At 50.8% G+C, this 26,130-nt stretch overlaps 1 protein-coding gene across 1 annotated transcript; it reads left to right on the top strand.

Annotated features, from left to right (window-relative positions):
- The first annotated feature begins 1,280 nt into the window (after positions 1-1,280).
- Positions 1,281-24,756, top strand: LOC140914615 (acyl-CoA desaturase-like). Its single transcript, XM_073352906.1, is given in 8 exon segments — positions 1,281-1,463; positions 1,465-1,666; positions 1,668-1,799; positions 6,443-6,716; positions 13,659-13,789; positions 17,129-17,334; positions 18,766-18,998; positions 21,025-24,756. Coding segments are annotated over 8 exon segments (1,518 nt in total). The 5' UTR covers positions 1,281-1,323; the 3' UTR covers positions 21,225-24,756.
- Positions 24,757-26,130: the final 1,374 nt, after the last annotated feature.

Consider the following 26,130-nt stretch of genomic DNA (forward strand, 5'->3'; position numbering starts at 1 on the left):
CATGGAACACTTTGATTTGTTGTTGAAAAAATGAGAATTTCCAGTTTTCAGGCAAAAGAACTTTCAGGTATTTTTTTGTTTTGCTTGTTGAGGCAAAGTTGGCATTTTCAGCAGACTGCTTCCCAACTCCCTTTCTGCCTCGCTCTATTCCTGGCCCCACAGCGCCTGCTGACAGCAGCTGAGAAACCTGATGAGTGGGAGCTCCTATGTGCGGAGCAGGCTTTGAACATCTCATGATTGCCAACGCTTGTGGTTCCATTGCAAATATCATGATGTTTGGGCTTTTCCCTAAAGCCCTAGCTCCTGGAGTCAGGTGATTTCAAAAGAATCCCAGCCTTCCTCTTTAAAAGAACATGTCCAGCCCTCGTGATTGCTGAGGAAAGCTTAGAAATGGGACCCCCAAGGCTCAAACACCAGAGACGGATGCAAAGAAACTCGAATATACCGTTTAAAAATCTCTCATGATTTTAGAGCCAATCTTGCGATTTGGGGACATGACTCGTGGTTTGGGAAAGGCAGCGATACTGGTATCCAGGTGACTAAATGCAGATGGATTGTCTGGAAAATTTGGTTCCAAATGTCCTAGCCAGCTTTGCACCCTGATCAGCGGCACGTAGAGACCCAAGGCTTCCAGTTACATGCCCACCCATCGCCCATGTCTGAGCTAGCCCCACGCCTCCAGCCGCCCTTGCACTAGGTTGTGTCCATTGCTCCCCAGGTAGGCCCTTCAGGGGCACAGGAAGCCTTTAGCAGCGGCCCTGTTAGCTGGAGGCAGCTCTGTTCAAACCAGCTAGAAAGGATGGTGCATCAGAGAGGATGCAAAGCGGGTCCCCCCTGGCTGGACTTTGCCAGGGAAGGCAGCTGAAGGATGCTGTCCAGGTGCTGGAAGAAGGGCAGTGGGAGATACTGTGAGCCCAGCTCCGTGGCAGGGTTAGCATGAAAATCACCCCCCAGGAAACTCATGGCATTTCACTGGCAGCTGTTTCCTGGGAATCCCCCCAGGGAAGCCCCTTTGGAGGAGCCACTCACCCCCCCCCCCCCCAGCAGCCTCCTCCTCACCAGCCACAAGCAGAGGAATGCAGAGGGCTCAGTTCTAGTCCCAGCGCAGGCGGGACCTCCTGACCCACTTTCCACCGCAAGGTAACTCTAGGTCATCGCCTTCTTGCTCAGCTGAGGCTGGCAGCTGCGCGTTTCTCCTCCCCCTCGGGCAGGGCCCCGGCTCCCAGCCTGCGCGGGGCGCATGGCTGAGATGGCAGCGCAGCTGCGCCTAGGGCAGAGCGCTCCAGTCCAACAGCAAAGCGAACAGCAGATTGCTGACAGCCAATGGCGAGGGCAGCCTTAGGTGGCACCAAATTTCCGCCAGCCAATAGGATCCCCTGGGCAAGTCTAAAGGCATCATTAGCGATTCCCCCATCCTCTTCCACAGCATCGTCCTCCTCACCTGGCACTGGGCTGCCCGAGCCAAGAACCGACAGCAGCAAGCGCAGGGCCCCGGAGAGCTCCCCTACCTCAGCCCTGGCCGCGGCAGCCTGCTCAGCCACGGAGGGGGGGCGCTGCTGACGCGCTGCGAGGGCTCCCTGCGGCGCTGCGCGATCCTTCTCCCGGGGTCACGTTACCACGGGCACCAGCCCAGGCGGCGCGTTCCCTGGAGCGCCGAGCGGACCTGCCCGCAGCCCGCAGCTCTCCCCGAGGGGGCCACAGCCGATCTCCGCAGAGGAGGCCGCCGGCGGCAGCTAGACCTACAGCTCTCCACACACGCGCGCAGTCCCCAGATGCCTGCCGGCGTACTCCAGGAGGAGGTGAGCTCGCCAAAAGAGAGAGCCCTGGGTAGTAACTTCTCGAGACCGGCCTGACTAGACCCTCTCATGCCGCCAGCTCGAAGCTTTTCTTTTTTCACAGGGGGTTTAGTTAACTAGAACTGGTAAATTCGGCGGGAAGGGGGGGGGTTAAAATCTCCTTGCTTTTGTGTTACTTTCACTTTTAAAAATCGCAATTTGGTGCGATTCTGAGAACGACTGAGCCCACATAGGTGGAGCAAGATCTTAAATGGCTAAGTATGCCTCCGAAATCTCCTTGAGGAAGGGGGTGACCGCGTGTGGAGAGAGGAGTGAATCATAAACTGCTGGTTTTGCGGGGAGTTTTTTCTTTTTAACAAAGCCTTCCGAGAGCCATAGAAATGGTTCCATGCGAGTCTCTTGTGCAGATGGCCTATGTTTTTTATTGAAACTCCCAACAGAAATCTTTTCCTGTTTTGAAACCGACGTTCTCCTGCAGTGTTTGTAACCCAAACATTGCGGCACTGTGCTAGCCTAGGACACGCAAGGTGAAATTGACTAGAAACCAAAGTGAAATTGACTATGCTGTGAACAAGGCAAAAGTAAATGAGAGGTTGCAAATGTCTAGTGTTCAGTCATCCTCGGCTCTTAATAATAACCGGGAGTGGGGGTAAATTAGCCTTTTAAAAATGAATGTTCTCCGGGCAGTTTCTGTTCTAGGTAGATTCAGCTGATTTTCCCCATTTAACGCCTCATGTCTACAGCCACATCTGTGCACAGGGGGAGTGAAATGCAACCAGCTCAGAATGGCAGGGGGTTCCCGCCCCTTTTCAGGGGTGTAAAGGACGACAGGAGGTGCGAGGCTATGGAGAGCCCTGCTCTCTCTCCAGCAGAAATGCATGCCAGGGCTGATGTTTTCGTTTCCTTTTTTAATATTTATTTAGGGACTAGATTTAACTGACGCATCTCCTGCCTTCTCACTTTTTCTCAAAGTTCTGAATGACCCTGCGCTAGGTTGCTCGTGGGGTACTGCCATATGCTGGCCTGAGATTCTGTGATTGGGATCTGGCCGTGAGTCCAGCTCTATAGGGCACATAAACTCTAGTAGGCTGTCTATGCTGGCTGTATACCAGGCTCACCTACTAAGTGCTTAATGTTGGCAGTGAGTGGGGGTAAACATTGGGGAATCATGGGAGCTACAGAGTCATTCATGAATGAGGGGGCACTCTTGTAAATGATCTAGCCACTTCCCCACCTCTGGACCCCAAAGCAGCTCTGTTCAATCCCCATCGTTCTCTCAGGGCAGAGGCAAGAGGAGACAGCGTAGCCCTTAGGCCAGGATATAACTCCTCTCTCTCTCCTCCCCACCCCATTGGTCTCCAGCCAAGTGAGCCCCCGTGTCCTATCTCCCAGCTGGATTTCAGAGCTGTCTGTGGGCCATATGGCCTATCGAAGGCCTACGCAGGAAAGATGACCAGCATAGCTGTGCTGCTATAATTATATTGATGTCAGAATTTCCTATGGGGCCAATGTGTGGAGTTTTACCGGTGTAATTATACAGACATAGCTATGCTGGTAATTTTCCGGATGTAGACAAGCCCTGAGCCTCCTTGCCCAACTATCATTCAGCCAAGGAAGTAATCTGACCTGGTAGGAGGTCAGATGGGTATATCTGACGTTTGGGCTGGGCAGAACCCTAACCTGCCTAATATCTGGATTATAATGCATTTCTCAGGCACTTTAGGTCTGTCCCCAAAACCTTTGGATGTATCATTACTATGAACATAAAGGCCATACTGGCTCAGACCAAAGGTCCATCTAGCCCAGTCTTACGACAGTGGCCAATGCTAGGTGCCCCAGAAGGAATGAACAGAACAGGTAATCATCAAGGGAGTCATCCCCTGTCACCCATTCCCAGCTTCTGACAAACATAGGCTAGGGCAGGGGCGGGCAAACTTTTTGGCCTGATATTTTCTGTCTTATTATCTATCCTTCCTTAATGATTCTCAACATTCTGGTCGCTTTTTTGACTGCTTCTGCAGATTGAGCAGACGTTTTCAGAGAACTATCCACAATGACTCCAAGATCTCTTCCTTGAGTGGCAACAGCTAATTTGGACCCCATCATTTATATGTATAGTTGGGATTATGTTTTCCAATGTGCATTACTTTGCATTTATCAACATTCAGTTTCATCTGCCATTTTTTTTGCCCAATCACCAAGTTTTGTGAGATCCTTTTGTAGCTCTTCGCAATCTGCCTGGGACTTGACTATATTGAATAGTTGTATATCATGGGCAAATTTTGCCACCTCACTGTTTACCCCTTTTTCCAGATCATTTATGAATATGTTGAATAGAACTGGTCCCAGTACAGACCACTGGGGGACATCACTATTTACCTCTCTCCATTCTGAAAACTGACCATTTATTTGTATCCTTTGTTTCATGGATTGGTAACTGGTTAAAAGATAGGAGAGAACCTTCCCTCTTACCCCATGAGAGTTTACTTTGCTTAAGAGCCTTTGGTGAGGGACCTTCTTAAAGTGATATTGACTAGAAGAGAGTTGTGGGGAGACAGGGCCCCCAAGCTGAAGGCAAATAAGCCAGCTCTCCAGAAGTAAAGCTGTCTGGCAGCATGGATTTGCCCAGGCTATTCCTTTTAAATGGAAATGGCTGTAAGAGAACCTGTAGGGTGCCTGGGGATCCTCCAAGGGGAATTTCTCAGCCTCTATAACAGTCACTGTGGGGAGGTATTGCTGAGGCTGTGGATTCTGCCCCTGGGAAAGGGAGGTGTTGGGTTGCCACATAAACAGTATGGTTTGCTTTTAATGCCTCCCTCAAGAAACTAGGCCATCAGGAAGAATGTGTGTGTGAGCCAGCTTCTAATGCCCTGTCACCAAAGATACCAAATAGACTTTGGAGAGGCAGAGCTGCTTGTATAGGCTTCCTCAGCGTGTCCAGAAATATCAGGCCTGATTCTGCCATTCCAATTGGGTAATGTCTGTACACCCAGTTTGCACAGGTGGAAATGGCTGAGCAAGGCATAGGACAGCCCAGGCCCATTTGGGCTGATTCTTAGGGGTCAGATGCTCTAACAAGTGGTTGGCCCCTCTGAAAATCAAGCCCATCATGCCCAGATTCAAACCTGAGATGGGAACCCGGTGCGCAGACATGAAGCAACCACACCTGGTTGAGAGGAGGATCAGTTACTCCAGATTTAATGAAAGGATCCTGCCTTGTGAGGTCACTCATGCATGATCCTTTCATTATGCATGTGTGACCTGGCACTCCTGCTAGTACAGAGGGGTAGGACGTGTGACAAATGAATGTTGTGTCATGCTTGCATCCGGGGAACTGGGAGTCAAGACTTCTAAGATCTATTCTAAACTGTGCCACTGACTCACTGGTGACCTCGGGCAAGTTACTTCTCTCTGTGCCTCGACTTCCCCATCTCTGAATGTGGGGGATAATGATACTGACCGGTAGTCATGAGGTGCCAACTTCAGGGTTTTAGCTAGGAGCATTCAACACTATCCTTATCCGTCACTATCACTTAAGTGCACTATCAAAGCACTTAACACAGTTTGGCCAGTATCTCACTGGTGACCTCGGGCAAGTTACTTCTCTCTGTGCCTCGACTTCCCCATCTCTGAATGTGGGGGATAATGATACTGACCGGTAGTCATGAGGTGCCAACTTCAGGGTTTTAGCTAGGAGCATTCAACACTATCCTTATCCGTCACTATCACTTAAGTGCACTATCAAAGCACTTAACACAGTTTGGCCAGTATCTCTCTCCCCACTGGACAGAGAAGGAAAGTAAGGCAGAGACGTGAAAAGGCACCACAAATGGGTTGTGAGGCTTAATCCAGTAATGTCTGAACTGCCCTGAGATCCTCCATGGAAGGGGCTGTGGAAGGGAAAGGATTGGTATTAGGAGAAGCCCTGGGAACAAAGTGTGAATCTCCTTTCCCCTTGTTGCTGGTTTGCACAATGTAATTTATCGGTGGCTGAAAGAAACGAGCCCAGCCCAAGCTCTTAGGGACCCGTGAGTGATCGATGTAAAACACCCATTGAAAAAGCCAAATGAGAGTGATTCCCTGAGCCCTACAAATGACCCTGCAGCTGCTCGAACACCAGCCTCAAGGGGATGTCTGCTGATGTGCGTCTTTTAAACACCTTCGCTTCCACTCTCCATGCCCCTCAAAGCCCCAGGGCTGAGATCAACCCTTGTGCAGGGCACCACAGATCCTGAGTGGTGCCTAGGGATGAAGTGGTGTCTAGGACTCGCACTGACCCTGGGGTGAGGGGTGGGTTGCACCAGAGAAGAACAACGTGCCATTGGCTAAGTGCTGCTGGGCCTGGCCGGAGAACCCCAGATCGAATCCTGCTACCACTCAGAGGCTGCTTTAATGACCTTCTCTTCCCCGCACACCCCTTCTCAGGATATGATGCAGGAGGGGGTGGGGCTCTGATGGAGAGGCAGTGTCTGAGTGAGACAGCCAGCCCTGGCCTGGGGAGACCTGCTCCTAATGCCCTGCCCCATTAGGAGATGGGTGTGATGGTGGATCAGCAGCCCAGAGCCAGCCCCTTTTGATCCTTGTGGTGGGGACCAGATTGTAACCATCACAATGTTGTTTGTTTTTAATGTCCCCTCCAACTCCAGCTCTCCAAGGATCTCCCCTCCTTCACTGCCACCACCAGGGTGATGAGGAATGGGGGAGCAGGTATGGAGAAGGCCCTGTCCAACCAAGAGGACTTGGGAGGAGGCCGGGGCATGACGGACGATATCTTTGATGAGAGCTATTGTGAGAAGAAGGGCCCCAAGCCTGCCAGGAGATACGTCTGGAGGAACATCATCCTCATGAGCCTGCTGCATTTAGGGGCCTTGTACGGGTTGTGGCTGATACGTGCAGCAAAGCCCGTCACTTTGGCATGGGGTAAGTGGAGGGGACTCTCCCATCTTCCCTGTATGAGTGTGAAACTGCAGGGGGCAGAAAAATAGGATCACCCAAAGGGGATGAGGCCAGCGCCTGAGGGTAATAGAGTAGAGATTGCAGAAACTGTCCCAAGGTCTTCCAGGAGCACAAGAGGTCAGGCTTGCAGAGCTAGGTGTCTCCTGTGAGTGAAGGCACAGGAATGAGTTAAAGCTGGAGCTAATTCTTGTATCACTTCCCCAAACACACAGATAAAAATTGAAACATGAAGTTAGACTCTCAGGCCAAGTTGTACAACTTCATTAGGCCGTTTCACACGCAGCCAGTTCGTCAAGGCTGCAATGGATGAGAGATGACTAGGGCGAACCCGCTGTGGTCAGATACTCTCTCCCCGCTCAGACCCCCTGGCCAAGGTTAGAACCAAACTCTTCTTCTGAAATGCATGGCTGAGCTGCACCTGGGATCAGGATGGGAGGTGCCAGCTCTCGCCAGAGACGCTGTCTTTCACAAAACTTTTTTCTGACCCATTTTGAAGACTTGAGCAGTTTCGTTAGTCCAGATGATGTGTGGAGAAACGTGCCTGAAGTTCTGACTGCTTCTCCAATCCCAGCCTCTGACTATTACAGAAATGGAGCATTTTAAACTAAAAGGGGGGGGAGGGGAAGGGGGGGTCTCATTCATGCCCAATTTACACTACTGGGTAAGAAAGCGGAGTCAGGCCCTCCAGTTTAGATAGTTCCAGCCAGATGCTCCCTAGGTAACAATCTGGCAAACCAGGCCGCTGGACAGCCCCTTGTGAGATCTGGCTGGGATCTCCCTTGCTGTCCTTCCATGCCACTGCCAGGCTTGGGATGGTCTACTCTCAGAGGTTACCTTCTGGGATGCTTGGGCCTCTGGACCTGGCTAGAGGCTGGGGCCAGAGTTGGGAAGAGAGCTCTTTCTAGAAGCAGGATGGAGGCAGGAGGCTTAATTGCTACCTCTTGGATTTCCAAGACCTGCTGGTTTGACTCTCTGCTCCCATGACTGTAGCAGGCAGTGGCTGATGGGGTTGCCACAGGCATAGTTCAATCTGCCGAAAAGTGGTGGCGAAGGCACCAGTGTGAAGCCAGCATCACTCAGAATGCTGCCATGCACACAATGGTCCCTTTACAAAAGAATCCTGTTGGGTTTTACCCTGTGAAACTGACATGCTCCAAGGACAGTGTCTTCCCCTGCATCCCCGATAATCTGGGAACTGCACATGCTGTCCCAGGGGCTGGCCTCACTGGGGGGGGAAATATGCAGCATCAGCATGTCCTTGGGGGAAGCTTTCAAGGCCCTTGACACTGTTTTGGGCAGCAGAAAGCCTTGTTTTTCGGGCCCTGCTGCTCTCTGGTGCAGCATTATCTGTTCGGAAAGCCCCAGCTCCAGCCTCACACCCAGAGTTCTGGGAGCCTCAGAGACCACCTCCAATGGAGAATCTGGCTGCACCCTAGAGATGGGCCTGCACCTCAGCATTCAGCATGGCAGCCAGATGCCCTCAGAACTAAGTCCGGGTGGGGTGAGAAGGAAGGGGGTTGGCTTGGTGAGCTTCTTCCAGGGAAATGGGACAACCACGTGGTCCAGAAATGGGATGAGCTGGGGTCTGTGTGGGAGTTAAATGTTATCTGTCCTTCTTACCCTTCCCCACCTAAGAGCACTTCTGATGCATCCTTAAGCATAACTGCCCCCTCTGTTCTCATGCCATTTTGCTCCAGTGCCCCCCAATCTGTGTCTCACCTTCCTCTGGCAGTGCCTCGGATCTCTTCCTTGCCACACACTTGTGTTCTCAGTTCTGTACTGTTGCTTTTCTTTGCTGTTTTCTGTTTCAAGTTGTTCTTTCTGGATTTTAATTTCAGTTTAGCAGTGCAAAGATTGTGGTCACTGCTAACACCTGCTGCTCAATATGCCCTACCACCTGGGACAGATAAGCATCCCTTAGTCAGAATATGTACTACAGTTGTAGCTCCAAAGAGGCTATGCTCGACCACTACTGTAAGCTGCGGAGTCTGGGACCAATATCCTATTCTAGTTCTACTATCCTAAACCACTCCTCTGTCGGCTTGATGTTCACATCCCTCAGAGTCCTGTAGACTCTCTGGTTCTATCCCCTTTAATTTCCATCTTGCCAGCTTCTACATACTAAATTCTCATTGCCTTTCAAGCTCTCCAGCCCTTTCCTGATGTTTGCCCTTCTCAGTTCCTGACGGTGTCCTATCACACAATCTCTTTCTGGCCCAGAGTTCCCCAGGACTACATAGTATTGCTGGTCAGGCAATGTCCCTCCACTGTAGCATCTGTGAGATTCCTTTGGTCTCTTTCAGCATTGCTGCTTTCTGTGCATCTCCGCTATCATTACTGTCCAGCCAGGGATTCTCTTTCGCCAGAGGCACTACCTGCATTTGACAAGGCTGACTCTGGACTCTTATGTCCTGACTGTGGCCCTCTGTTGAAGCCAAAACGCACAGAAGAGAAGTCGGGGAGGGTGATATGCAAAAGTGGATGAAAGCACCTACCCTCACTGCCCTGTGCCTGGGGCCATTCTGGGCATGCTGTCCTCCTTGAGCTGTGGTGGAGCAGCCTGGGGGTTGCTTTGATTACACTGGCCTGTAATGGCCATAAAAGGGCTATACATAGATCAGCCTGGTGAAGGGGTGTTTTAACAATGCCCTCCATTTCCTGCAGTGCCAGCAGGGGGAACACGTGGGGCATTTGCTCTGCAGTGCTGTGGGATTGTCCTTGCACTATGGTGATGCCTCCCTGGGCCAGTTAAGCAGTGCTGGCAGCCAAAGAACCCCAGTGGCACAGTACAAACCAGCTATACTCCACCCAGGGATCTGGCCCATATTATCTAACCTCTCTACAGACGCTCCCTTGTTACTCTTTCCTCAAAGCTGTTGGCAACACTTCCTAATTTAGTATCCTCTGCAGACTTTAATGTGCCTCTCCTCCAGCTCAGAGGAGGCAGGATATTTCTGGACAGAGTTGTTATCCAACTGTATCTGTAATTACTCCTTCTAAACCTTGGACTTTGGAAATGGTGTATATGTGGTACATTTATTGCTGCTCCTGGGAGCCTGTTCCCTAGAGGAGTCAGACTTCTCTTTGTCTTCAAGCCCCAGAGATAAGGGAGTATTTCATCCCCAAGTTGTGCAGAGTGGAAGAACAGAATTTTCCATCAACGCCATTGAAGTCAATGCAGTTTCTAGATTCATAGCTGCTTTTTTTTTTTTCTTCAAGCCATTTGGATCATCTTGTCCACCCCACTGTGTAACACAGGCCAGAAATCCTACCCCAGATTCTGTTTGATCTGTAGTGTATCTTTGAGGCATCCAGTCTTGAGCTGAAGACTTCAGATGATGGGGAATTCACCGTGTCCCTAGATGAGTTATTCCAATGGTTGTTCATGGTCCCCAGGTATAACTGAAATCTGAATCTGGCTTGCAGAGAAGGTAAAGCCACCACTTTCAAAGCAGCCATTGAGTATTGGGTGACCTGTAAGAACAAAAAGATGGTCCCTGCCCCACAGAGTCTAAGATTAGCTACAGCAGTCAGGCACAACCACCAGGCAGGGGAGCCCAAGGTTACAGTCTCACAGTTTTGACTGGTATAAACCGGGGTCTCAGCTGCAACTGAAATCAATCGGAGCTGTAGGTGCTCAACATCTTTGCAAAGCTGATGGCTGTCTCATGCTGGGCTTCCAAAATCAGAGGCTACTTACTAACATTTCAGTCCAAGGGCCATGCCCAAGGCTGTGCAGTGAGTCAGTGGCAGAGCTGGGATCAGAAGGGGAGTTTTGGGCACCCAGCCCTGTTTTCTAACCCACTCCCCGCTGCAATAAAACCTACTCTCTTGTTCTAACTAAATTCTTTCCAGTGCCCTGTCTCCCTTTGCTTCTGTGCCTCCCCTGTATTTGTCCACTACTCCCCTATCAGTTAGCTCTCCCGTAGGAGTTGCTATAAGCCAATCACTGCTTGGCATTTGTCTAGCAAAGGGATAGCTGAAGTTCCTGAGCCCCTCTGGTGGCCTTTTGCAGTACCTTAGCCAAGAAACAACATGACCAAGACTGAAAGCAGTGGCCCAGTGCAGTGTCTCTTGGCCCAGGCTCAGGGCTATAAATAGGGCATCTAGTTCCTAACTCAGTGTTGTTTTTTATGCTATTAAAGTTGGCTAAAGATTCTCCAGTTTAATTCTCCAGGGACCCAGCTAGGGGTGCTCTGAATCTGTCCCCTGTATGTTGCCCTGCTGCACCCTTCAACTACTTGTTCTCTTGTAGAAAGCATATGGCCTGTAGTGGTTAGAGCGCAAGCTGGACTCCTGGGTTCTAGTCACAGCACTGCCATGGACAAGCTGTGTGACCTTGGGCAAGTCACTTTGCCTGCCTGTGCCTCAGCTTGTCTGTACAATGGGTATAAAGTCACACAGAGGTTTCATGAGCTGAGGTTTGTAACATGTTTCCATAGCACCTTATGTCTAGGGAGCACTGTGGTCCTCACCTGAACCTGTGATGCTGTATGTGACTTATTGAACCTTCCCACTCTTCCTTTTCCTGCATCTCCCTGGTTCCAGCAGGATCAGCCATGTGGAAATACTGAGAGCTGCCTTTCCTGCCAGAAATAGGAGACTCATTCCCTCAAGGGCTCCTGACCCAGCTTTGCAGACCTGCAAACATTTACGTGTGGTTTTTTTTTTTTTTTTCTGAAGCAAAACCACGCTCCAAACCTTTTGATGCTCTCCTGTCACTAAACCAAAGCTGGACCTGATCCAAAGCTCCAGGCCCAAGCCCCCTCTTGCTCCTGCAGAGCTGTGGGGCAGGCCAGCTCAGAACTCTGTAGCCCAGAGCCGTCTCTATCAACATTGCTCCTACTCTTGTGTCCTCTTCCCGCTGTTGATGTCGGTGAGAGCTTTGCCATTGACTTCCATGGTGCAGAGTCAAGTGCTTTGTTCTCCACCTTTCTGTTCCTTGCCCCCTTCCCCATGCAACCTCCATCCTCCTCACATCACTTTCACCTGCCCTGGGAATCAGTCGCTCACCCGGTGACCCCTCTGCCCCTGGCAGATTTCAGAGCCTCCTTGGGGAGAGGAAGTTTGACAAGGGAGGATATGTAGGGATAGGTAGAGTTACGGAGAGCATTGGTTGTGGTGGCCAGAAGCTTGTTTGATATAATAGTGGCTGGGGAACCAGCGGGGGGATTGGAAGAGAGGAATGATGACTCTAGCAATTGCACCTTTTACAATGTGTGGGGGGGGCACAATGTGCTTGAGACGCCAGAGAAGGATGGTGCAGCAGCTGAGGCTGGACAGGAGGGCCTGAGGAGAGGTGTGGCCCTGAGGATGGAAAGAAAGCCCTATCAGGAGCTTCGAAAAAGTGGCCGGCGATTACTGGAGAGTAAGCATGGATCAGTTTGAACTAAGGATCTGTGAGGAAAACAAATGGGCACTCCTGGAAACTATGGTGACAAACAACCAAAGGCTTTGTATTTAAAAAGAGATACCTGGAGGATAACTCACACTTGTCCTTGTTTCTCCTGGCAGACACTGTCAGAATCCACATTTCTGGGATTCTAGGTGGGGTGGGTTAAAGGCCACTCAGTGGGCACCAGAGGTATTGCCAAGTTTACCTGTGATTCCTGCTTGTATGCACAGGCTGAAATCAGTGCAGTTGAACCATGGAATATTAGGGGTGGATATTAGGGGATATTAGGAGGTGGATATTAGGAGGGGGATATTTTCCCAGGGGATATTAGGAGGTGGATTTTGCACTGAACAAGGATTGACTGGCAAGCACTATGGGAGCATCCCCCATTCTCAGCTGCCTGAGATTACAGGGATGTGGGGGAGAATGTTAAGGTTTCTTCAGTCGTTGTGCCTGAGCTTTTGGCCCTTCTTTCTGAGCACGTTTTGCTTTTCAGGCGCATATCCAGGCTCCCAGTTCTCCTCTGATATTTGACCCCTTGTGGCACTGTTGGGAAAGTGCCACGGGGCCTTAGCTCTAGGACCAGTCACTATAATCCATTGTAAACTCTGTCCTCCGGACAGTATATGGGGATAGACCTATGCACACGGGGACAGGGTGTCATGGGCTTGGAAGAGAGACGAGCACATGCTTTTTATCCAAACAGGCTTTGGAACTCCACCTGAATGACTCATGACAACACGATGGGGGAGCAAACAAAGCCAACTTGGCACTCTTTCAATCCACCACCAATCGCTTGTGGCCTGCATACGACTTGGCGATGAATCTAGAGGCTAAGCAGAGAAGAGAACTGAGGGGTGGGAAGGGGGAAGCTGAGCAGCCTCCAGTCAATGGTGGAGCTGAAGGCATGGTCTAGGATCTGATGGGACAGCCACTTTCCCCAGCCTGCTCCTGCTTGGGTATTCAAAAGGCTGGGGGAGAGAAGATGACCCTGTGTTCGCTTTTTTTGTAACATCTAAAAACACCTGCCAGTCAGTGTGATGTTTAACATTGTAGTGTGTTGGGGGGGTGGGGAATAAGCGTATCTATAGGGAAATCTTATATCTTAAATCTTAAGGGCTTAAACCTATAGCAGGGCCCCTCGGTAACTATGCAGGATAGCTATCCAGGCTTAAGTCATCTACCATGGAAGGGTATAAATGCCAAAGAAGTCTAACTAGGAGAAATGCGATGAAATTAACTAGGAAGAGGAGAATTGATCCAGACTATCAGGGGAAATGCCAGAAGAGAAAGATCTGTTAGCGTTGTTGCCACAGGGCTGTACTGGAAGCAGCAGGTTTACTCATTATTGAGTGTCCATCATCCTGGTATCCAAGCACAAGTGTCTCTTTTGCCTGTGCCTCTTCAGAAGAGAGTTCTGCTCTTGTGTTGGATCAATGGAAACTTTCCAACTGGACGACTTGCTCTAACTTAGCTGACTCATTGTCTCTCCCACCTTTTCTTATGTCCAGGGTTCCTGTGTTTCCTGCTGAGTGCTCTGGGGGTCACAGCGGGAGCGCATCGTCTCTGGAGCCATCGGTCCTACAAAGCCAGCTTGCCCCTCAGGATCTTTCTGGCCATTGCCAACTCCATGGCTTTTCAGGTAGGAACCCCTCTCACTGGTTGTCAGCTTGCCTGTCCATAGAGGGAAGCAATGAGTCCTAAACTGCAACCACACATACAACGGGAAGTAGGTTGCAGTCACATTCCCTTCTTCTGTACCATTCCCCTCTGACAGCTGTATCTCCAAAGTTATCAGAGATCTTCACCTTTCGCATGAGGGGGAGACTCACTGAGTAAACACCGCTGCTGCGATGGGTGAGGGGTATTTGGAGTGGGAGAATGGCTAAGAAAATACACCAATAGGAAATCACTCCAAACTAGGTGGATTTCACTCTCCCTCCAGGGGCTCTTCTCCTCTTGACAGTCATGTCTGATTCCCATGAAGGACTTGGTAGAATTAGAAAGTGCTGACTTATGGGCCTAACTTTCATCTTGCTTAGAAAGTTGCTAAAAAGAAATACTTTCACCCAGCATGTAATTAGGCTGTGGAACTCACTGCCACAGGAAGTCATTGAGGCAGAGAACTTATCAAGATTCCAAAAGGGATTGGACATTTATACAGATAACAAAAATATCCGGAATTACCATCATAATTAATGACAACCAACCTTCTGGCAGACCTCCCGCTTAAGGGTGTAAGCCAGGCTCTAACTATTGGAGTGGAGACCAGGACGAGCCTTAATGGGGGGAGATCTTCCCACATCTGCTTCTGTGTGGTTTTTACACCTTCCTCTGAAGCAGCTGGTGCTGGCCACTGTCAGACAGAATGTTAGACTTGGGTCTACTCTGGTCTGGCAGTTCCTTGCAGGCAGACTTGCTGTATCTCCCACTCTCCAGAACCTTCCCCATCTCTGGAAAATGGATAGTCACCTCCTTGGCCTTGCCCCTTGCTGCTCAGAGCCACTAGCAAACACAGTGGGATCACAAGTGAAGCTCTTTAGGACTGCTCTGATGGTACACGTGCCAGCTAGCAGCCGTCAGAGGCAACCAGGGTGATGGGTACTTAAAGAACAGTCAGAGGTTCACCCATCACTACTGAGTTTGGGGTTAGAGGTGGGAACAGGAGAACCTACCCCAGCTGTGCACTGCCCCTCCCAAGGTCCATTTCTAGCACTGGCATGGTACACATTCCACTATTGCTTGTATGGGGAGCGAGGTTCTGCTGCCACCTCGAGAGCCTATTCTCGCAAGGTGCTGACTGCCCCAAGCTCCAGCTGACTTCTGGGGGAGCTGAGGATACTTGGCATGGCACAGGACGGGGCCCAGTGGTTGGAACTGAGAATTAAGGCCTGGCACTCGTATCCACCCCATCACTAATATGTTGCGTGACCCATAGGTAAATCACATCCTCACTGCAAGAAGGATGGCCTTGTGGTTAAGGCGCTAGACGGGGATGCAGGAGACCTGGATTCAGGTTTTGGCCCAGATTTTTAAAGGTACACAGGAGTTGTGATGCCTAACTGATTTAGGAGCTTAAACCTCATTTCAAATGTTTAGGCTTCTAAATCACTTAGGTTTTGCAGCCACTAAATACCGTTACAAATCTGGTCCTTAGTCTCTCCAGGCCTCACCCTTCCCACCTGTAAAATGGGGCTGAGAGTGATGCTTCCTACCCCGAAGGGTGCTGAGGAGAAATCCCCTGTGCTTATGAGATGGAGGAGCTCTGATACTTAAGCGACAGGTGCCCATAGAGGAGCTGACTCTCACCACCAGTGCCCTCCTCAAGGCTGGGCATGGCAGTGCTTTCCTGTTTAGCGCCCTCAGCTGATGGGGCCCTCCAGCCATGCAGTGGCCGGCCTCTTCATTTCATTCAGCCCTCTGGCCAGGTCACTTTATGCTGCTCCCCTTCCAGGATAACAAAGTGCAACAAATAGTTTCAAGGCCTCTGTGAGGTTTCCAGCCCGTGGGCCCAGTGGCTCTTACAGCCTCTCTCCAGGCTCTGATTTGTCCTTATCGCCTCATGTGAGGGGTTCACCCCAGCCACTGGGAAGGTGGTGGGGAGAACCCAGGCCCGCCCTCTTCACAGGTCCCAGTCCAGGGACCTGAGGACGAGCAGCCAAGGTCTGTTCTGTCACACACCTTGCTGCTGCCTCCCAGAACCCTTCCCCCCCATTAGTCTTCCTCAGCCCTTCTTGCCAGCCCCTTCCTGGACTGTTTGTAACGAGCCACATCTCCCAGGGTTTCTCCTCTGAGGTCTGGGCCCTGCTCTCATGGCAGGGACAGCCACTGCAGCTCACTCCAGGCCGGTGTCTTCCAGAGACGTCTGAGTGCTGCAGAGTCATTCCCTGCAGCTCCTTAGATGTGTCCAAACACCTTGTGGGCTTCCCTGGCTCAGGGTAACCCACCTCTGGCCCCAGGCTTCCTCGGAGCTCTGGACCTTCCAATTCTGGCTCCAAACTTCCTTCTGCATTTAGTCTAGGAAGCTCCCAGCTACCTATCTCCTGCATCTCCCCCAGGTCTTCTTTTCTTACTGTCCTATGCCCCCTCCTTTAGGAAGACTCAGTTCCTTCCCAAATGGGTGTGATCATCAGTGTGTAATACCCCTCCAAGTGCCACCCACTTGCCTAATGGGGCTCAGGCTCCTGTTAAGCCATGGTTAACCATAACCAGTGTGGGGTTTATCACCCTGTCACAGGGCCATAAATGTGCCTGTATAGTGCTTCAGTTTCCCAGCTATAGGACCAAATGATATTTACCCAGCTTTTCAAAAGTGCTGTAAGATCCCTCTGCATAAGAGGGATCATGTAAATGTGAACTGGTCACATTTACAGCTGGTCAAAATGAACTTTTTACATAAAATCATGCACATTTCAACACTTTGAAATCTGGGTTTGTTCCCACAGGGTTTTGCAATGGACTGATATTTTGGGTTTAAAAAAAGTCAACAGAACTTTCTTTAAATGATTTTTTTGAGGGGGGGAAATGTTGGAAAAACTATTATTATTATTATTTCAAAATGGAAAATTTTTAATTTTTTGAGAACATCCAATTTTTTGGGGGGGAATCTCACCCTGGAGCTAAGCTGACACATCAGTATTGGCAAAGCAGCAGAGACCGGGCAAACCAAATCCTGCAAATGATCAAGTTAAAAAAAGTGAATTAACAAACAATAGAAGCTTTTGAGGAAAATGTAAATGTTCTGAGCAAAAATTTCTGGTTTTGAAAAAATGGCCAATTTTTTTCAAAATGAAAATCTAATAAAACCCATAAATATGGACTTAAAGTCAATGAGATTTAGGCACCTAAACCAGTTAAAGCATTTTGGTAAATTCCACTAGGTGCCATTTTGCTTCTTTAGACACCCAACTACATTGTGTATATATAGCCCTAGCTCTAATCCTTGCTGACCCGGTGAGTCATCCAGCCATGTTCATTCCAGAATGACATCTACGAGTGGGCCCGAGATCACCGCGTCCACCACAAGTTCTCTGAGACCGACGCGGACCCTCATAACGCCACACGGGGCTTCTTCTTTTCCCACGTTGGCTGGCTGCTGGTGCGCAAACACCCCGATGTCATCGAGAAGGGCCAGAAGCTGGATCTGGCTGACTTGAAGGCCGACAAAGTGGTTATGTGCCAGAGGAGGTGAGCCGGGTGCGGCCGAGGTAGGGGAAGAAAATAGGGTGATTGTGATGCAAAGTGAAGGGCAGGTGTTGTGACCAATGTATTACTGGGGAACCAAAGGCATGGCATCCAGCTACAGGAATCTCTTGCAGGGGTAGTCAATAGGTAGACTGTGGGCCAAATCTGGACCACCAGACACATTTGAATGTACCTCAAAATCTTTTATTTACTTATCATTATTTTTATATTTTCTCTGGAGTCTGGACCTTGACTAGACCTTGACCAAGACATTTGGACCTTGACAAAAAATAATTGACTACCCCTGCTCCAGAGCAAAACTAACCCTCTTGGGATGGCTCAGGTGTAAGTGTATGGAGTATTGGGGCCATTGTTTGGGAACCTGGGCAGAAATCCATGAGGAAGAAGTTCTGTCCAGCACAGCAGTGGGATATATTACATGTTTTCATTTGTTTGTGGGAGAGGAGGAAATGGGGTCAGAAAAGGCAGGGCTCCAGCCTCGCTGGGAAAGTTGCTGGCACAGAGGGCCCAGTGCCAACCGGCTGAATCTCTCTTGTATAGAACGTGTCCCGCTGCTGCTGCAGCTTTAGCAGTGGCAGTCTGAGGAACAACAGTTCCTAGGTAGGTGGGTGAGAGGAGAGGCTTCTGCTTGTATCTCGGGGCCTGCCTCTTGCCCAACCCCTGCTCCCACATGGAAATGGAAGAGGCACAAGATTCCCTCTTCTCCTCCTCTTCCCCCCCCCCCCCCCAGCTGCACTTAAACTCCACCATCTGGTTTCTCCCCCTGTGCAATCTCTCACTTGCTGGGATTGGGTTTCCCTCCTTCCGCGCACACACAGCCCGGTTCCCTAGGGCAGCCGAGCACCAGGCTTCCCCCAGTGTGAGTGACAAGCTCCCCTGACAGAGAGAGGAGAGGAGTCTGCTGCTCCCAGGGAGGGAGCCAAAGCTCCAGCTGCAGCAGCGTATGCCCTGAGAGCTGGAGGTCCCTGGTTTAATCCCAGGTGTGTCAGCCAAGATGGCAGCTGTCACGCTCCCCCAGTACAAATGTGACCTGGCAGCAATAATGATAAATGGAGCCCCAGGAAGCCTGGCAGCTCTGCTTCATAGCACCTGTATTCCGTTCCCAGATCATCTGCTGAGTCCTTCTTACCCCCTGCCAGCGGGTGTGTGGCTCTTACTGTGTGCCCAGCCGATCCCCTTTATTCTTCTGTGCCCACTTTGTCACTACCCTTGTTTTCCTTTTTCTCCAGGGGGAAAACCAGCAGAGGTGGGCTGGTTCTGCGCTATTTTCTTTGGATAGTTAAAACTAGCACCTCTCCCCCGCCCCGGAGACTCAGCCCTGGTAGATGACCTGAACTGCCCTCGTCCCTCAACGCCCCTCCATGGGATGCACCCACCCACTAACTCTCTCTCCCCATTTATCTTTCCTGGCAGGTTTTACAAGCTTTCTGTGGTGGTCATGTGCTTCCTGTTCCCCACCCTAGTGCCCTGGTGCTTCTGGGGGGAATCTCTTCGCAACAGCTTCTTCCTCCCCGCCATCCTGCGCTACGTGCTGGTGCTCAACGCCACCTGGCTCGTGAACAGCGCTGCACATATGTTTGGCAACCGGCCCTACGATCGAAACATCAACCCCCGGGAGAACCGCTTGGTCACGTTTGGAGCCTTAGGTACGTTGGTGGCGCCCTTTAATTCCAAACCGCTCCACAAACTGACTGTGAGTGAGACAGGCAGAGATCACTGCACCCGCCACTAAAACACAGCTGTGTCTGGGGAGGAACACAGCAGCTGTTCAGTAGTGCATAGCAACAGGGCACGAGAGTCTGGGAGAGAAGGGAAGAGGAATAACGTCCATTTATAAAACTGGGATGGGGGAGATTTTAGGTACATAATATAAAATGGACCAGATCCTCAGCTGGTGTAAATCTGCATTGCTTTGAAGTCCATACAGCTATCCTGATTTACATCAGGATCTGACCTATGAATTTAGGCAGGCCACTGGGGTTAACACCCCGATGTTTCTGCATTCGCATACGGGAAAGCCAGAAGCATGTAGACTCCAGCTGGGTGATCTCGCCCATGCACCTGCAGACCTGCACGTTTACTGGAGTGTCTCATGCTCTAGTCAATAGGTACATAGGGCAGTGGGGTTATCTTCTCCAGTTTGTTGCATGTAGCACCTTATCTCAGCAATGAGATTTATTTGCTTTGCCTGAAGGTCTCACCGCCTGTTTGTTATGATGACAATTGCACCCCGCACTCTCTCTTCACCTCTGGGAAATGATGCTTCTGAAATAGCTGGACACGTGCAGCCAGAAGTGCCCAGGGGTTTCTGAGTGCTAGAGGCTTGAGACAGCCAAGTCCTGATTTTCAGAGGTACTGAGGATCTGGGAAAAATGAGCCCAGAATCACCATGAGCTTTGTACTGCTTTCCTGAGCCAGATTCTCAGCTCGTGTATTGTAGCTCTGTGGACTTTGGCAGCACTCCACTGATTTACCTGAACTGGGGATCTGGCCCCAAACTTTCATTAGCAAGACTCAGAGCTGCACAGTTCCCATCTCGATCTGAGCTTCTCAGACTCTGGGGATGGAAGATGGATGGACGGAGCCTCTAATAAGTGCCTGGACTCACTTTAGATTTTGCCAGGAGCTCAGCCAAAGCTAGACAGCTTCTTTCTGGGAGACTGAAGAGGAATCAGAACCCCGTACAAGCCTCACTAGGCTCTCTGAGGGGGCCCATTTTAAAGGCTTTAATAAGGGGAGGCCCAGGCACAAGCAGAAGTGCCGGAGATATCCTGAGTTTTCTCACCCAATTTGACCGCTTCATGAGGGTCAGGTAAACAGCCAACCGAGCTCTGGCCAGACCTGTGCTGAGATTAACCAGCCATCACTTGTTCTCCCCTCCAGCCTGCTGTGGCCTCCTCACATGCCCTGTACTAACCTTAGCGCCATCCTGGTCCTCCTCTGGTGTTGGACTCAGTGCAGAGGAGACGGGGCTGGTGGGCGATGTTACACATGGGCAAGTGGAGCAGAGGGAGTCCAAGCTGGTGTAACTTGTACACCAAATGTTGGAAGAGGGGAGAGCAGCAGGACAGCCAGCCACCAGGGGCTGCTCAGCCTCTACTCCCCCCCACCTTTCTCTGCTCTCTCAGGGTGCTGTGTGCCTGGTTCCTAGTGTTGTCCCTTTGTGACTGGCCATTTGTAGACGGGTCCCATTGACAGGGCTGGTATTTTCTGACATTCTCCCCGCCTTGGCCTCTCACCGGTGCATCGTCACCAGCCTGTCGATGGGGGAGTGCGCACGTGGCCAGAGCTTCCACCACTGCCTTGTTGCACCCTGCTCAGAGCAGGGTCGATGGCCCAGTGGTGGCAGGGCTCAGGCTCACCCCACGCTGGCACTTCCACTGGTGGAGCTGGGCCAGGGATAGACCAACGCTGGGAGACTTTCTAGAAACCCTCCATGTAGACACGGCCTCGGCACGCAGAGCCTGAGCAGCTCCCAGCAAAGTCAATGGGCTGCAAGTGGAGGAGGACGTGGGCTGTCCCTGCCCCAAGGGGAGCACAGTCTGCATTCGGCACAGGTGGCCCATTCTGGGGACATGGTGCCCGAGCCTGGGGACGGGGGTTCTAGAGCGTGACCGTTTCAAACCCAGGTTCAGGTGTATTTAGTGTCTTGTCCCTGCTCTTCCGTTCCAGGCGAAGGCTTCCACAATTACCACCACACCTTCCCCTACGATTACTCCACCAGCGAGTTCGGCTGGCACTACAACTTCACCACGGCCTTCATCGATCTCATGTGCCTCCTGGGGCTGGCCAGCGATCGCAAGAAGGTCTCCAAGGAGACCATCCTGGCTCGGAAAACTCGGACTGGCGATGGGAGCCACAAGAGTGGCTGAGGACCTGTGTCAACCCCCCACAACCTCTTCACTCACCCCAAGCGAGCTGGTCACAGGGTTTTATGTTCTATTTACTAACCATTGAATAATGCTACCAGGTTGCTTCAGATGATGATGATGATGATGATGATGATTTTAACCCCCTCCTGCACAGTGTATTTTAAATGATGTATTTAAGACCTATAACTTTTGTCTCTCTAATGCTCGGCAGCTCCCTCCCTCTCTTCTTTTGTTCTTCCTTTTCTCTCTCTGGCAGGATCTCTCCCTTTCCCTCTAACTCCTCCATGCTTCATTCTGTCCTTGTCTCTGACTCTCCTTGGCAGGGAGCTGGTCGAAAGCCCGTCCAGGGCAGATTGTGCCGCTGGCTGAACAGAGGGAGTGGAGGGGGGTCTGTACCAGCTGGCTGAAGAGTTGAGCTAAAGTCGGGGACTCTTTTTCCCTAGAAATCCCCCTTTCCTGCCTCTGGTTCTCCTGCCCTCCCAGGGCTGCTGACTCAGGATATGAATGAGTGTCGCTCTATGACAACAGCAGCAAAGGTCTTTCCCAGAAGGAGTAGCAGCCCTGTCCCCTTCCTTGCTATCAACGAGAGAGCACAATGTTGTCTCCTTGGTGCTGGGCCTCCTTTGGCTCCTGTACACCAAGGAAAGGTGATGCTGGGGATGGGGAGAGGAGACCCCTGAAAGCCTCTTCTGGAGGGGGTAGCATCAGCTGCAGAACATGGCGGCATGCATCCGCTGCCTTCTCACCTTGCTGGAGTGTCACAATGGCTCCTTTGACCACCCTGCAGAGCCTCTGTGCTAGAATTGCTTTGGAACAACTCAGGCTGGGCTCCTAGCTGCCTGCGTGGGAAAGGAGCAGTCAAAGACATCTTGGGAGACGAGGGGCTTGATGCCATTGAAATACACTGGCTTGGGATGGGATGGAGTGGAGCCATGGGCAGTATTTCCCAGGAAGAGACTCTTCCTGAAGAACGACAGCAGGAGAAACCAGAAGGAAGTGACACAAAGCCCCCTCTGTGTTTAAGCTGCTTTGTGTGTCAGAGGAATGAGGTCCCATTTCTATGGAGGAGATCCTAGTGTGTATCTGTGTCATATGGATTCTTCTTACTGAACACAGTTGAAAGGGGGAGACAAAGGGGCAGCTGATGTGGCCACATCTAAGTGAATTGATCCTGTGAGTGACCAGCTAGAAAGCGGGGATGATGCTATGTCAGAGACCCAGGGGAGCCTTGTGTCTGCAGATGGGCTTCCTGAAGCCAATTAACAAGTACCTGATAGAAACCGACACCAAAGCAGGGGACACTGAGAGGGTTAAAGCCTGAGAAAGTTACAGGATCCAGCCCAGTGCTCTGTGTGACCCCCTTCCCAGCATAGCCCCTCTGAAGTCAGGGGGTGGAGCCACATCTACTGGGCAGATCCAGGCTGGAGATGGGACTGAATTGCCCCACTGTGCTGGGGGCAGGAAAGCCTGTTAGGGGGCTCATGACCAGCTCCCCAGCCTCTCCCAAAGCAAATCAGAGTTGCCCTGGGGACAATGGCTGCCTGATGCACACGGTGCCGTGGGAAGTGCTGATGCAGCCGCTGCTGCTGGCGGCCATTCCCATAACTCCCCCAGACACACGGTGCTAGAGCAGGGTGCTGGCTGCTGGGCTGTAAGTAATTCATCCCCTGCAGACAGGGCCTTCCCTCCGGCGAGGGGGGTCCGCTGCACAGTGCCTGGGCACAGAAGGTGCCTGTTTTCACTCCTTGGCAGCACTAACAGCAGAGGCTAATGGGGGGGAGGGTTAAAACCCTTGTGTGTTTCACCCCATAGCACTTGCAGATGCCGCAGACAGGCTTGGCAGGGCGAGGCCCCATTCCCATCAGCCACTCACCAGATAGTGCTGCGGTGCTGGGTGAAAGCTCACGAGGTGTCCAGGCTGCTGGATCCTGGGGTAGAGCTGGGGAAGGCTGGGCTGGGGTGGAGGAATGACGCTGAGATGCTCCTTTCCCTGCCCCAGCTGTGCTGTGTATCCTGAAGAGCAGGCTCCAGCCTTCCCACGCCAAGGTGACCACAGCACTGCTGATGTCCTGCTGCGGTCGCAAAGCTCTTGCTGTCAGCCAAGAGGTCTTCCCTGGCCTTGTTCCTGTGCATTACCGTGACCAGAACTGTCCAGCTTTGCAGCCCAGTGGAGCCGCCTGCCCTCTGACTGGTCTAACGAGATGAACAGGCTCAGGAGCGGGCCATCAGCAGATAAGCCAGTTGGGAAGCTTTTAATTCCTGGGCTCTAAACCTCGGGAGGTGGATGGCTGGGTGAGGATTCCCCAGAGCTGAGATTTATAACTGCCCAGAGGGTGGCTGTGGATAGTTTTATCCAACTGGATACAAAGACACCTGCATGTCATAATCCTGGGCCAGATCCATCCCTGGTCCAAACCCCATTGGCTGGAGTCTACACCGTGGGTGAATTTGGCCTCTCCTAATAGTTCTTCCCTCACCTCATGATCCGGACATGTGTGATGCAACCTACCATTCAGATACATGACACAACATGGTATGGCATCCACCATCGTCTCAGGAGAAAAGCAAGGGGTTGATTCGGGCATTGCCTCTAGATCCCAAGAGTATTGATCAGAGCCAAAAATCCTGACAGCGTGGGGAAGCGGAGTGGAAGTAACCAAACAGCGCCGGTGTTTGCCCAGTCACTTTGTCGGTAGAGTGGCATACGTCTCTGGGTGCCTTAAGTCTTTAATACACATAGGAGTATTGACAGCTATTTGCAGGATGTTTTTTTCTTTCTATGATGAATTATGGAAATTTAATTATTTAATTGCCGTCATCAAATTGTGGGTGCAGGTGATTTTGAATGTATTGAGTTAGAATTTGTTAGATACATCATTTTAAAGGTAACCTTGTTTGCTTTATATTTTTTTCTTTGGTGGCATGTTTGTATCCAAGTGTGTTCTCTGTGAGTTTAGTTAAAGTGAGTCAGAGTGAGAGGTGGACGTAGACAAAGCACCAGCATGTCTAGTGGCTAGAGCAGCAGGCCTCCTGAGCTCGATTCCTAGCTTTGCCACTGACTCACTGTGAGATCTAGGGTCAATCAGTTAACTTCTCCATGCCTCAGTTTCCCTCCCTGTAAAATAGGGATAGCACCCTACCTCACAGGGGTGTTGTGAGGTGTAATTAATACTTCTAAAGCACTGAGAGATCAGGGTGTGGAAGGCCCAATATACCCACTAGTGGTGGCAGTGGTAGTAAATGACTGGATTTCAAACAGTGTTCCCAGCCCCTCTGGTATCCTGGAGACGGGACGTGCGAGTGTTGGATAAGTAGTGAAGGATTGGAAGGTTGAATTTGTGCATTGTCTAAGCTCTGTTGCTATTGAAATGTGAGTGGGATACAACTTTCCCAAGTCAGTTTCTGCATTCTAAGATCTCCATGTTTTGTCTACTGAAAAACTTTTGGAAATAATTTCTACTAATTTGGAATCAGACGGCTGGTTGTACTGAACTGGTATTTGTTCATAATAAAAGTTTACTTTAAAACTTGACTGCCTGACTACAAAGGGCTTGGCAGGCTGGAGCCTTCAGACTGCTGTTCCTCCAGATATCCCCTCCTATGGGAAGTGAGGGGGGAAGGGAACCTGTCTTTTTAAATCTGGTGAATGAGCTGGTTTTGAGGGCGCTCACTCCCAACCACGTACTGTGCAGCCACACCCCTGGAAGTGGGACACTAGCCATCCCTTCTGCTAGGGGTTACTTCAGTTTAAATTCCACCCAGAGCCTCTCACCAAAACACTGCAGCAGCTGACCACTATGCATGCAGCAAAACACATAATGCCAGCAGCTTAGCTCTGGGCACAGCTAACCATGACACAGGACTTCAGTTACCTCATGTTGCAGGGGAGAGAGGAGGAATTTTTCTTCTATGACAGAGCATCACTGGAAAATGCAGTGCCTTGCATAATGAAACCCATCACTGGAGAGTGGTCCTGACCCCTCTCCTCCTGCAGCTGGGCAGAAACTGGTCAGGGCAGGGACGGACCCATTTAATACAGGTCTATAGACTTCCCTACTCCCCCATCACTTCAGTTGTCTCAGAAGCTGTAGGCGGGCTGGACCATCATTAGACAGCACTGTTTGGCTTCTCTAGAAGGGATCTCTGCTGCTGTTCTCGTGGCCACTGTTAATCACCGGATGTGGCTTCTAGATACGCATTGGGAAATCTGGCTCATCAAGAGCTCAATGCTCCTGATTGCTGTCAGATTTTCAAACATGTTGAGCTCTTCTGAAAAATCTGGCTCTGCAGGCGGGCCACTGGTATAGACTGTGTGCATGCAGGGGAAGGGAGCAGTTTCATCTCATTTCTGAGGTTCTCATTGTTCTCCCCCTTGTACATGACAACCAGGCCCATGTGCCACAAGGCTGTTCTGAGCTATCAGACAGCTTCTGTTCTTCAGCCATGGGGCTATGCATGCCAGTCCCCAAACAAGCTTTGAAGTGGAAGAGACATGGCAACGCCTGCCTGATAATCTGATGCTCCTTTTGTCCAGGCTTTGCAGCATATACCTGTGTCAGAACAGGACACTGAGTGCATTCTCTTCCACTTGAGATGAAACAAGAGTCTGTGATGGCAAATTTCAAAGCCTCGGATTACCCATTTGGTAATAACGACCACCCTGCATGGATTCATCAACATATTGAACTCAGATTGCCGGCTCTCCCTCTGGGTTAAGGTTATTAAATTCCCTTTCCAAATTCCTTTTCCAAACAATAGAACCCCTCCCCACAGCACCAAATCAGCAGCTCACCCTCTTCCCTCAAGTTGATTCCTGCATTAATACTGCTAGAGCTTTAAAATGTAGCTACAGGGGGAGATTTTCAAAGGTACAAATGCGATTTAGGGCCCTCAATTCCCGTGTGCC

Source organism: Lepidochelys kempii, chromosome 7 (genome assembly GCF_965140265.1).
Source record: "Lepidochelys kempii isolate rLepKem1 chromosome 7, rLepKem1.hap2, whole genome shotgun sequence".
NCBI lineage: Eukaryota > Metazoa > Chordata > Testudines > Cheloniidae > Lepidochelys > Lepidochelys kempii.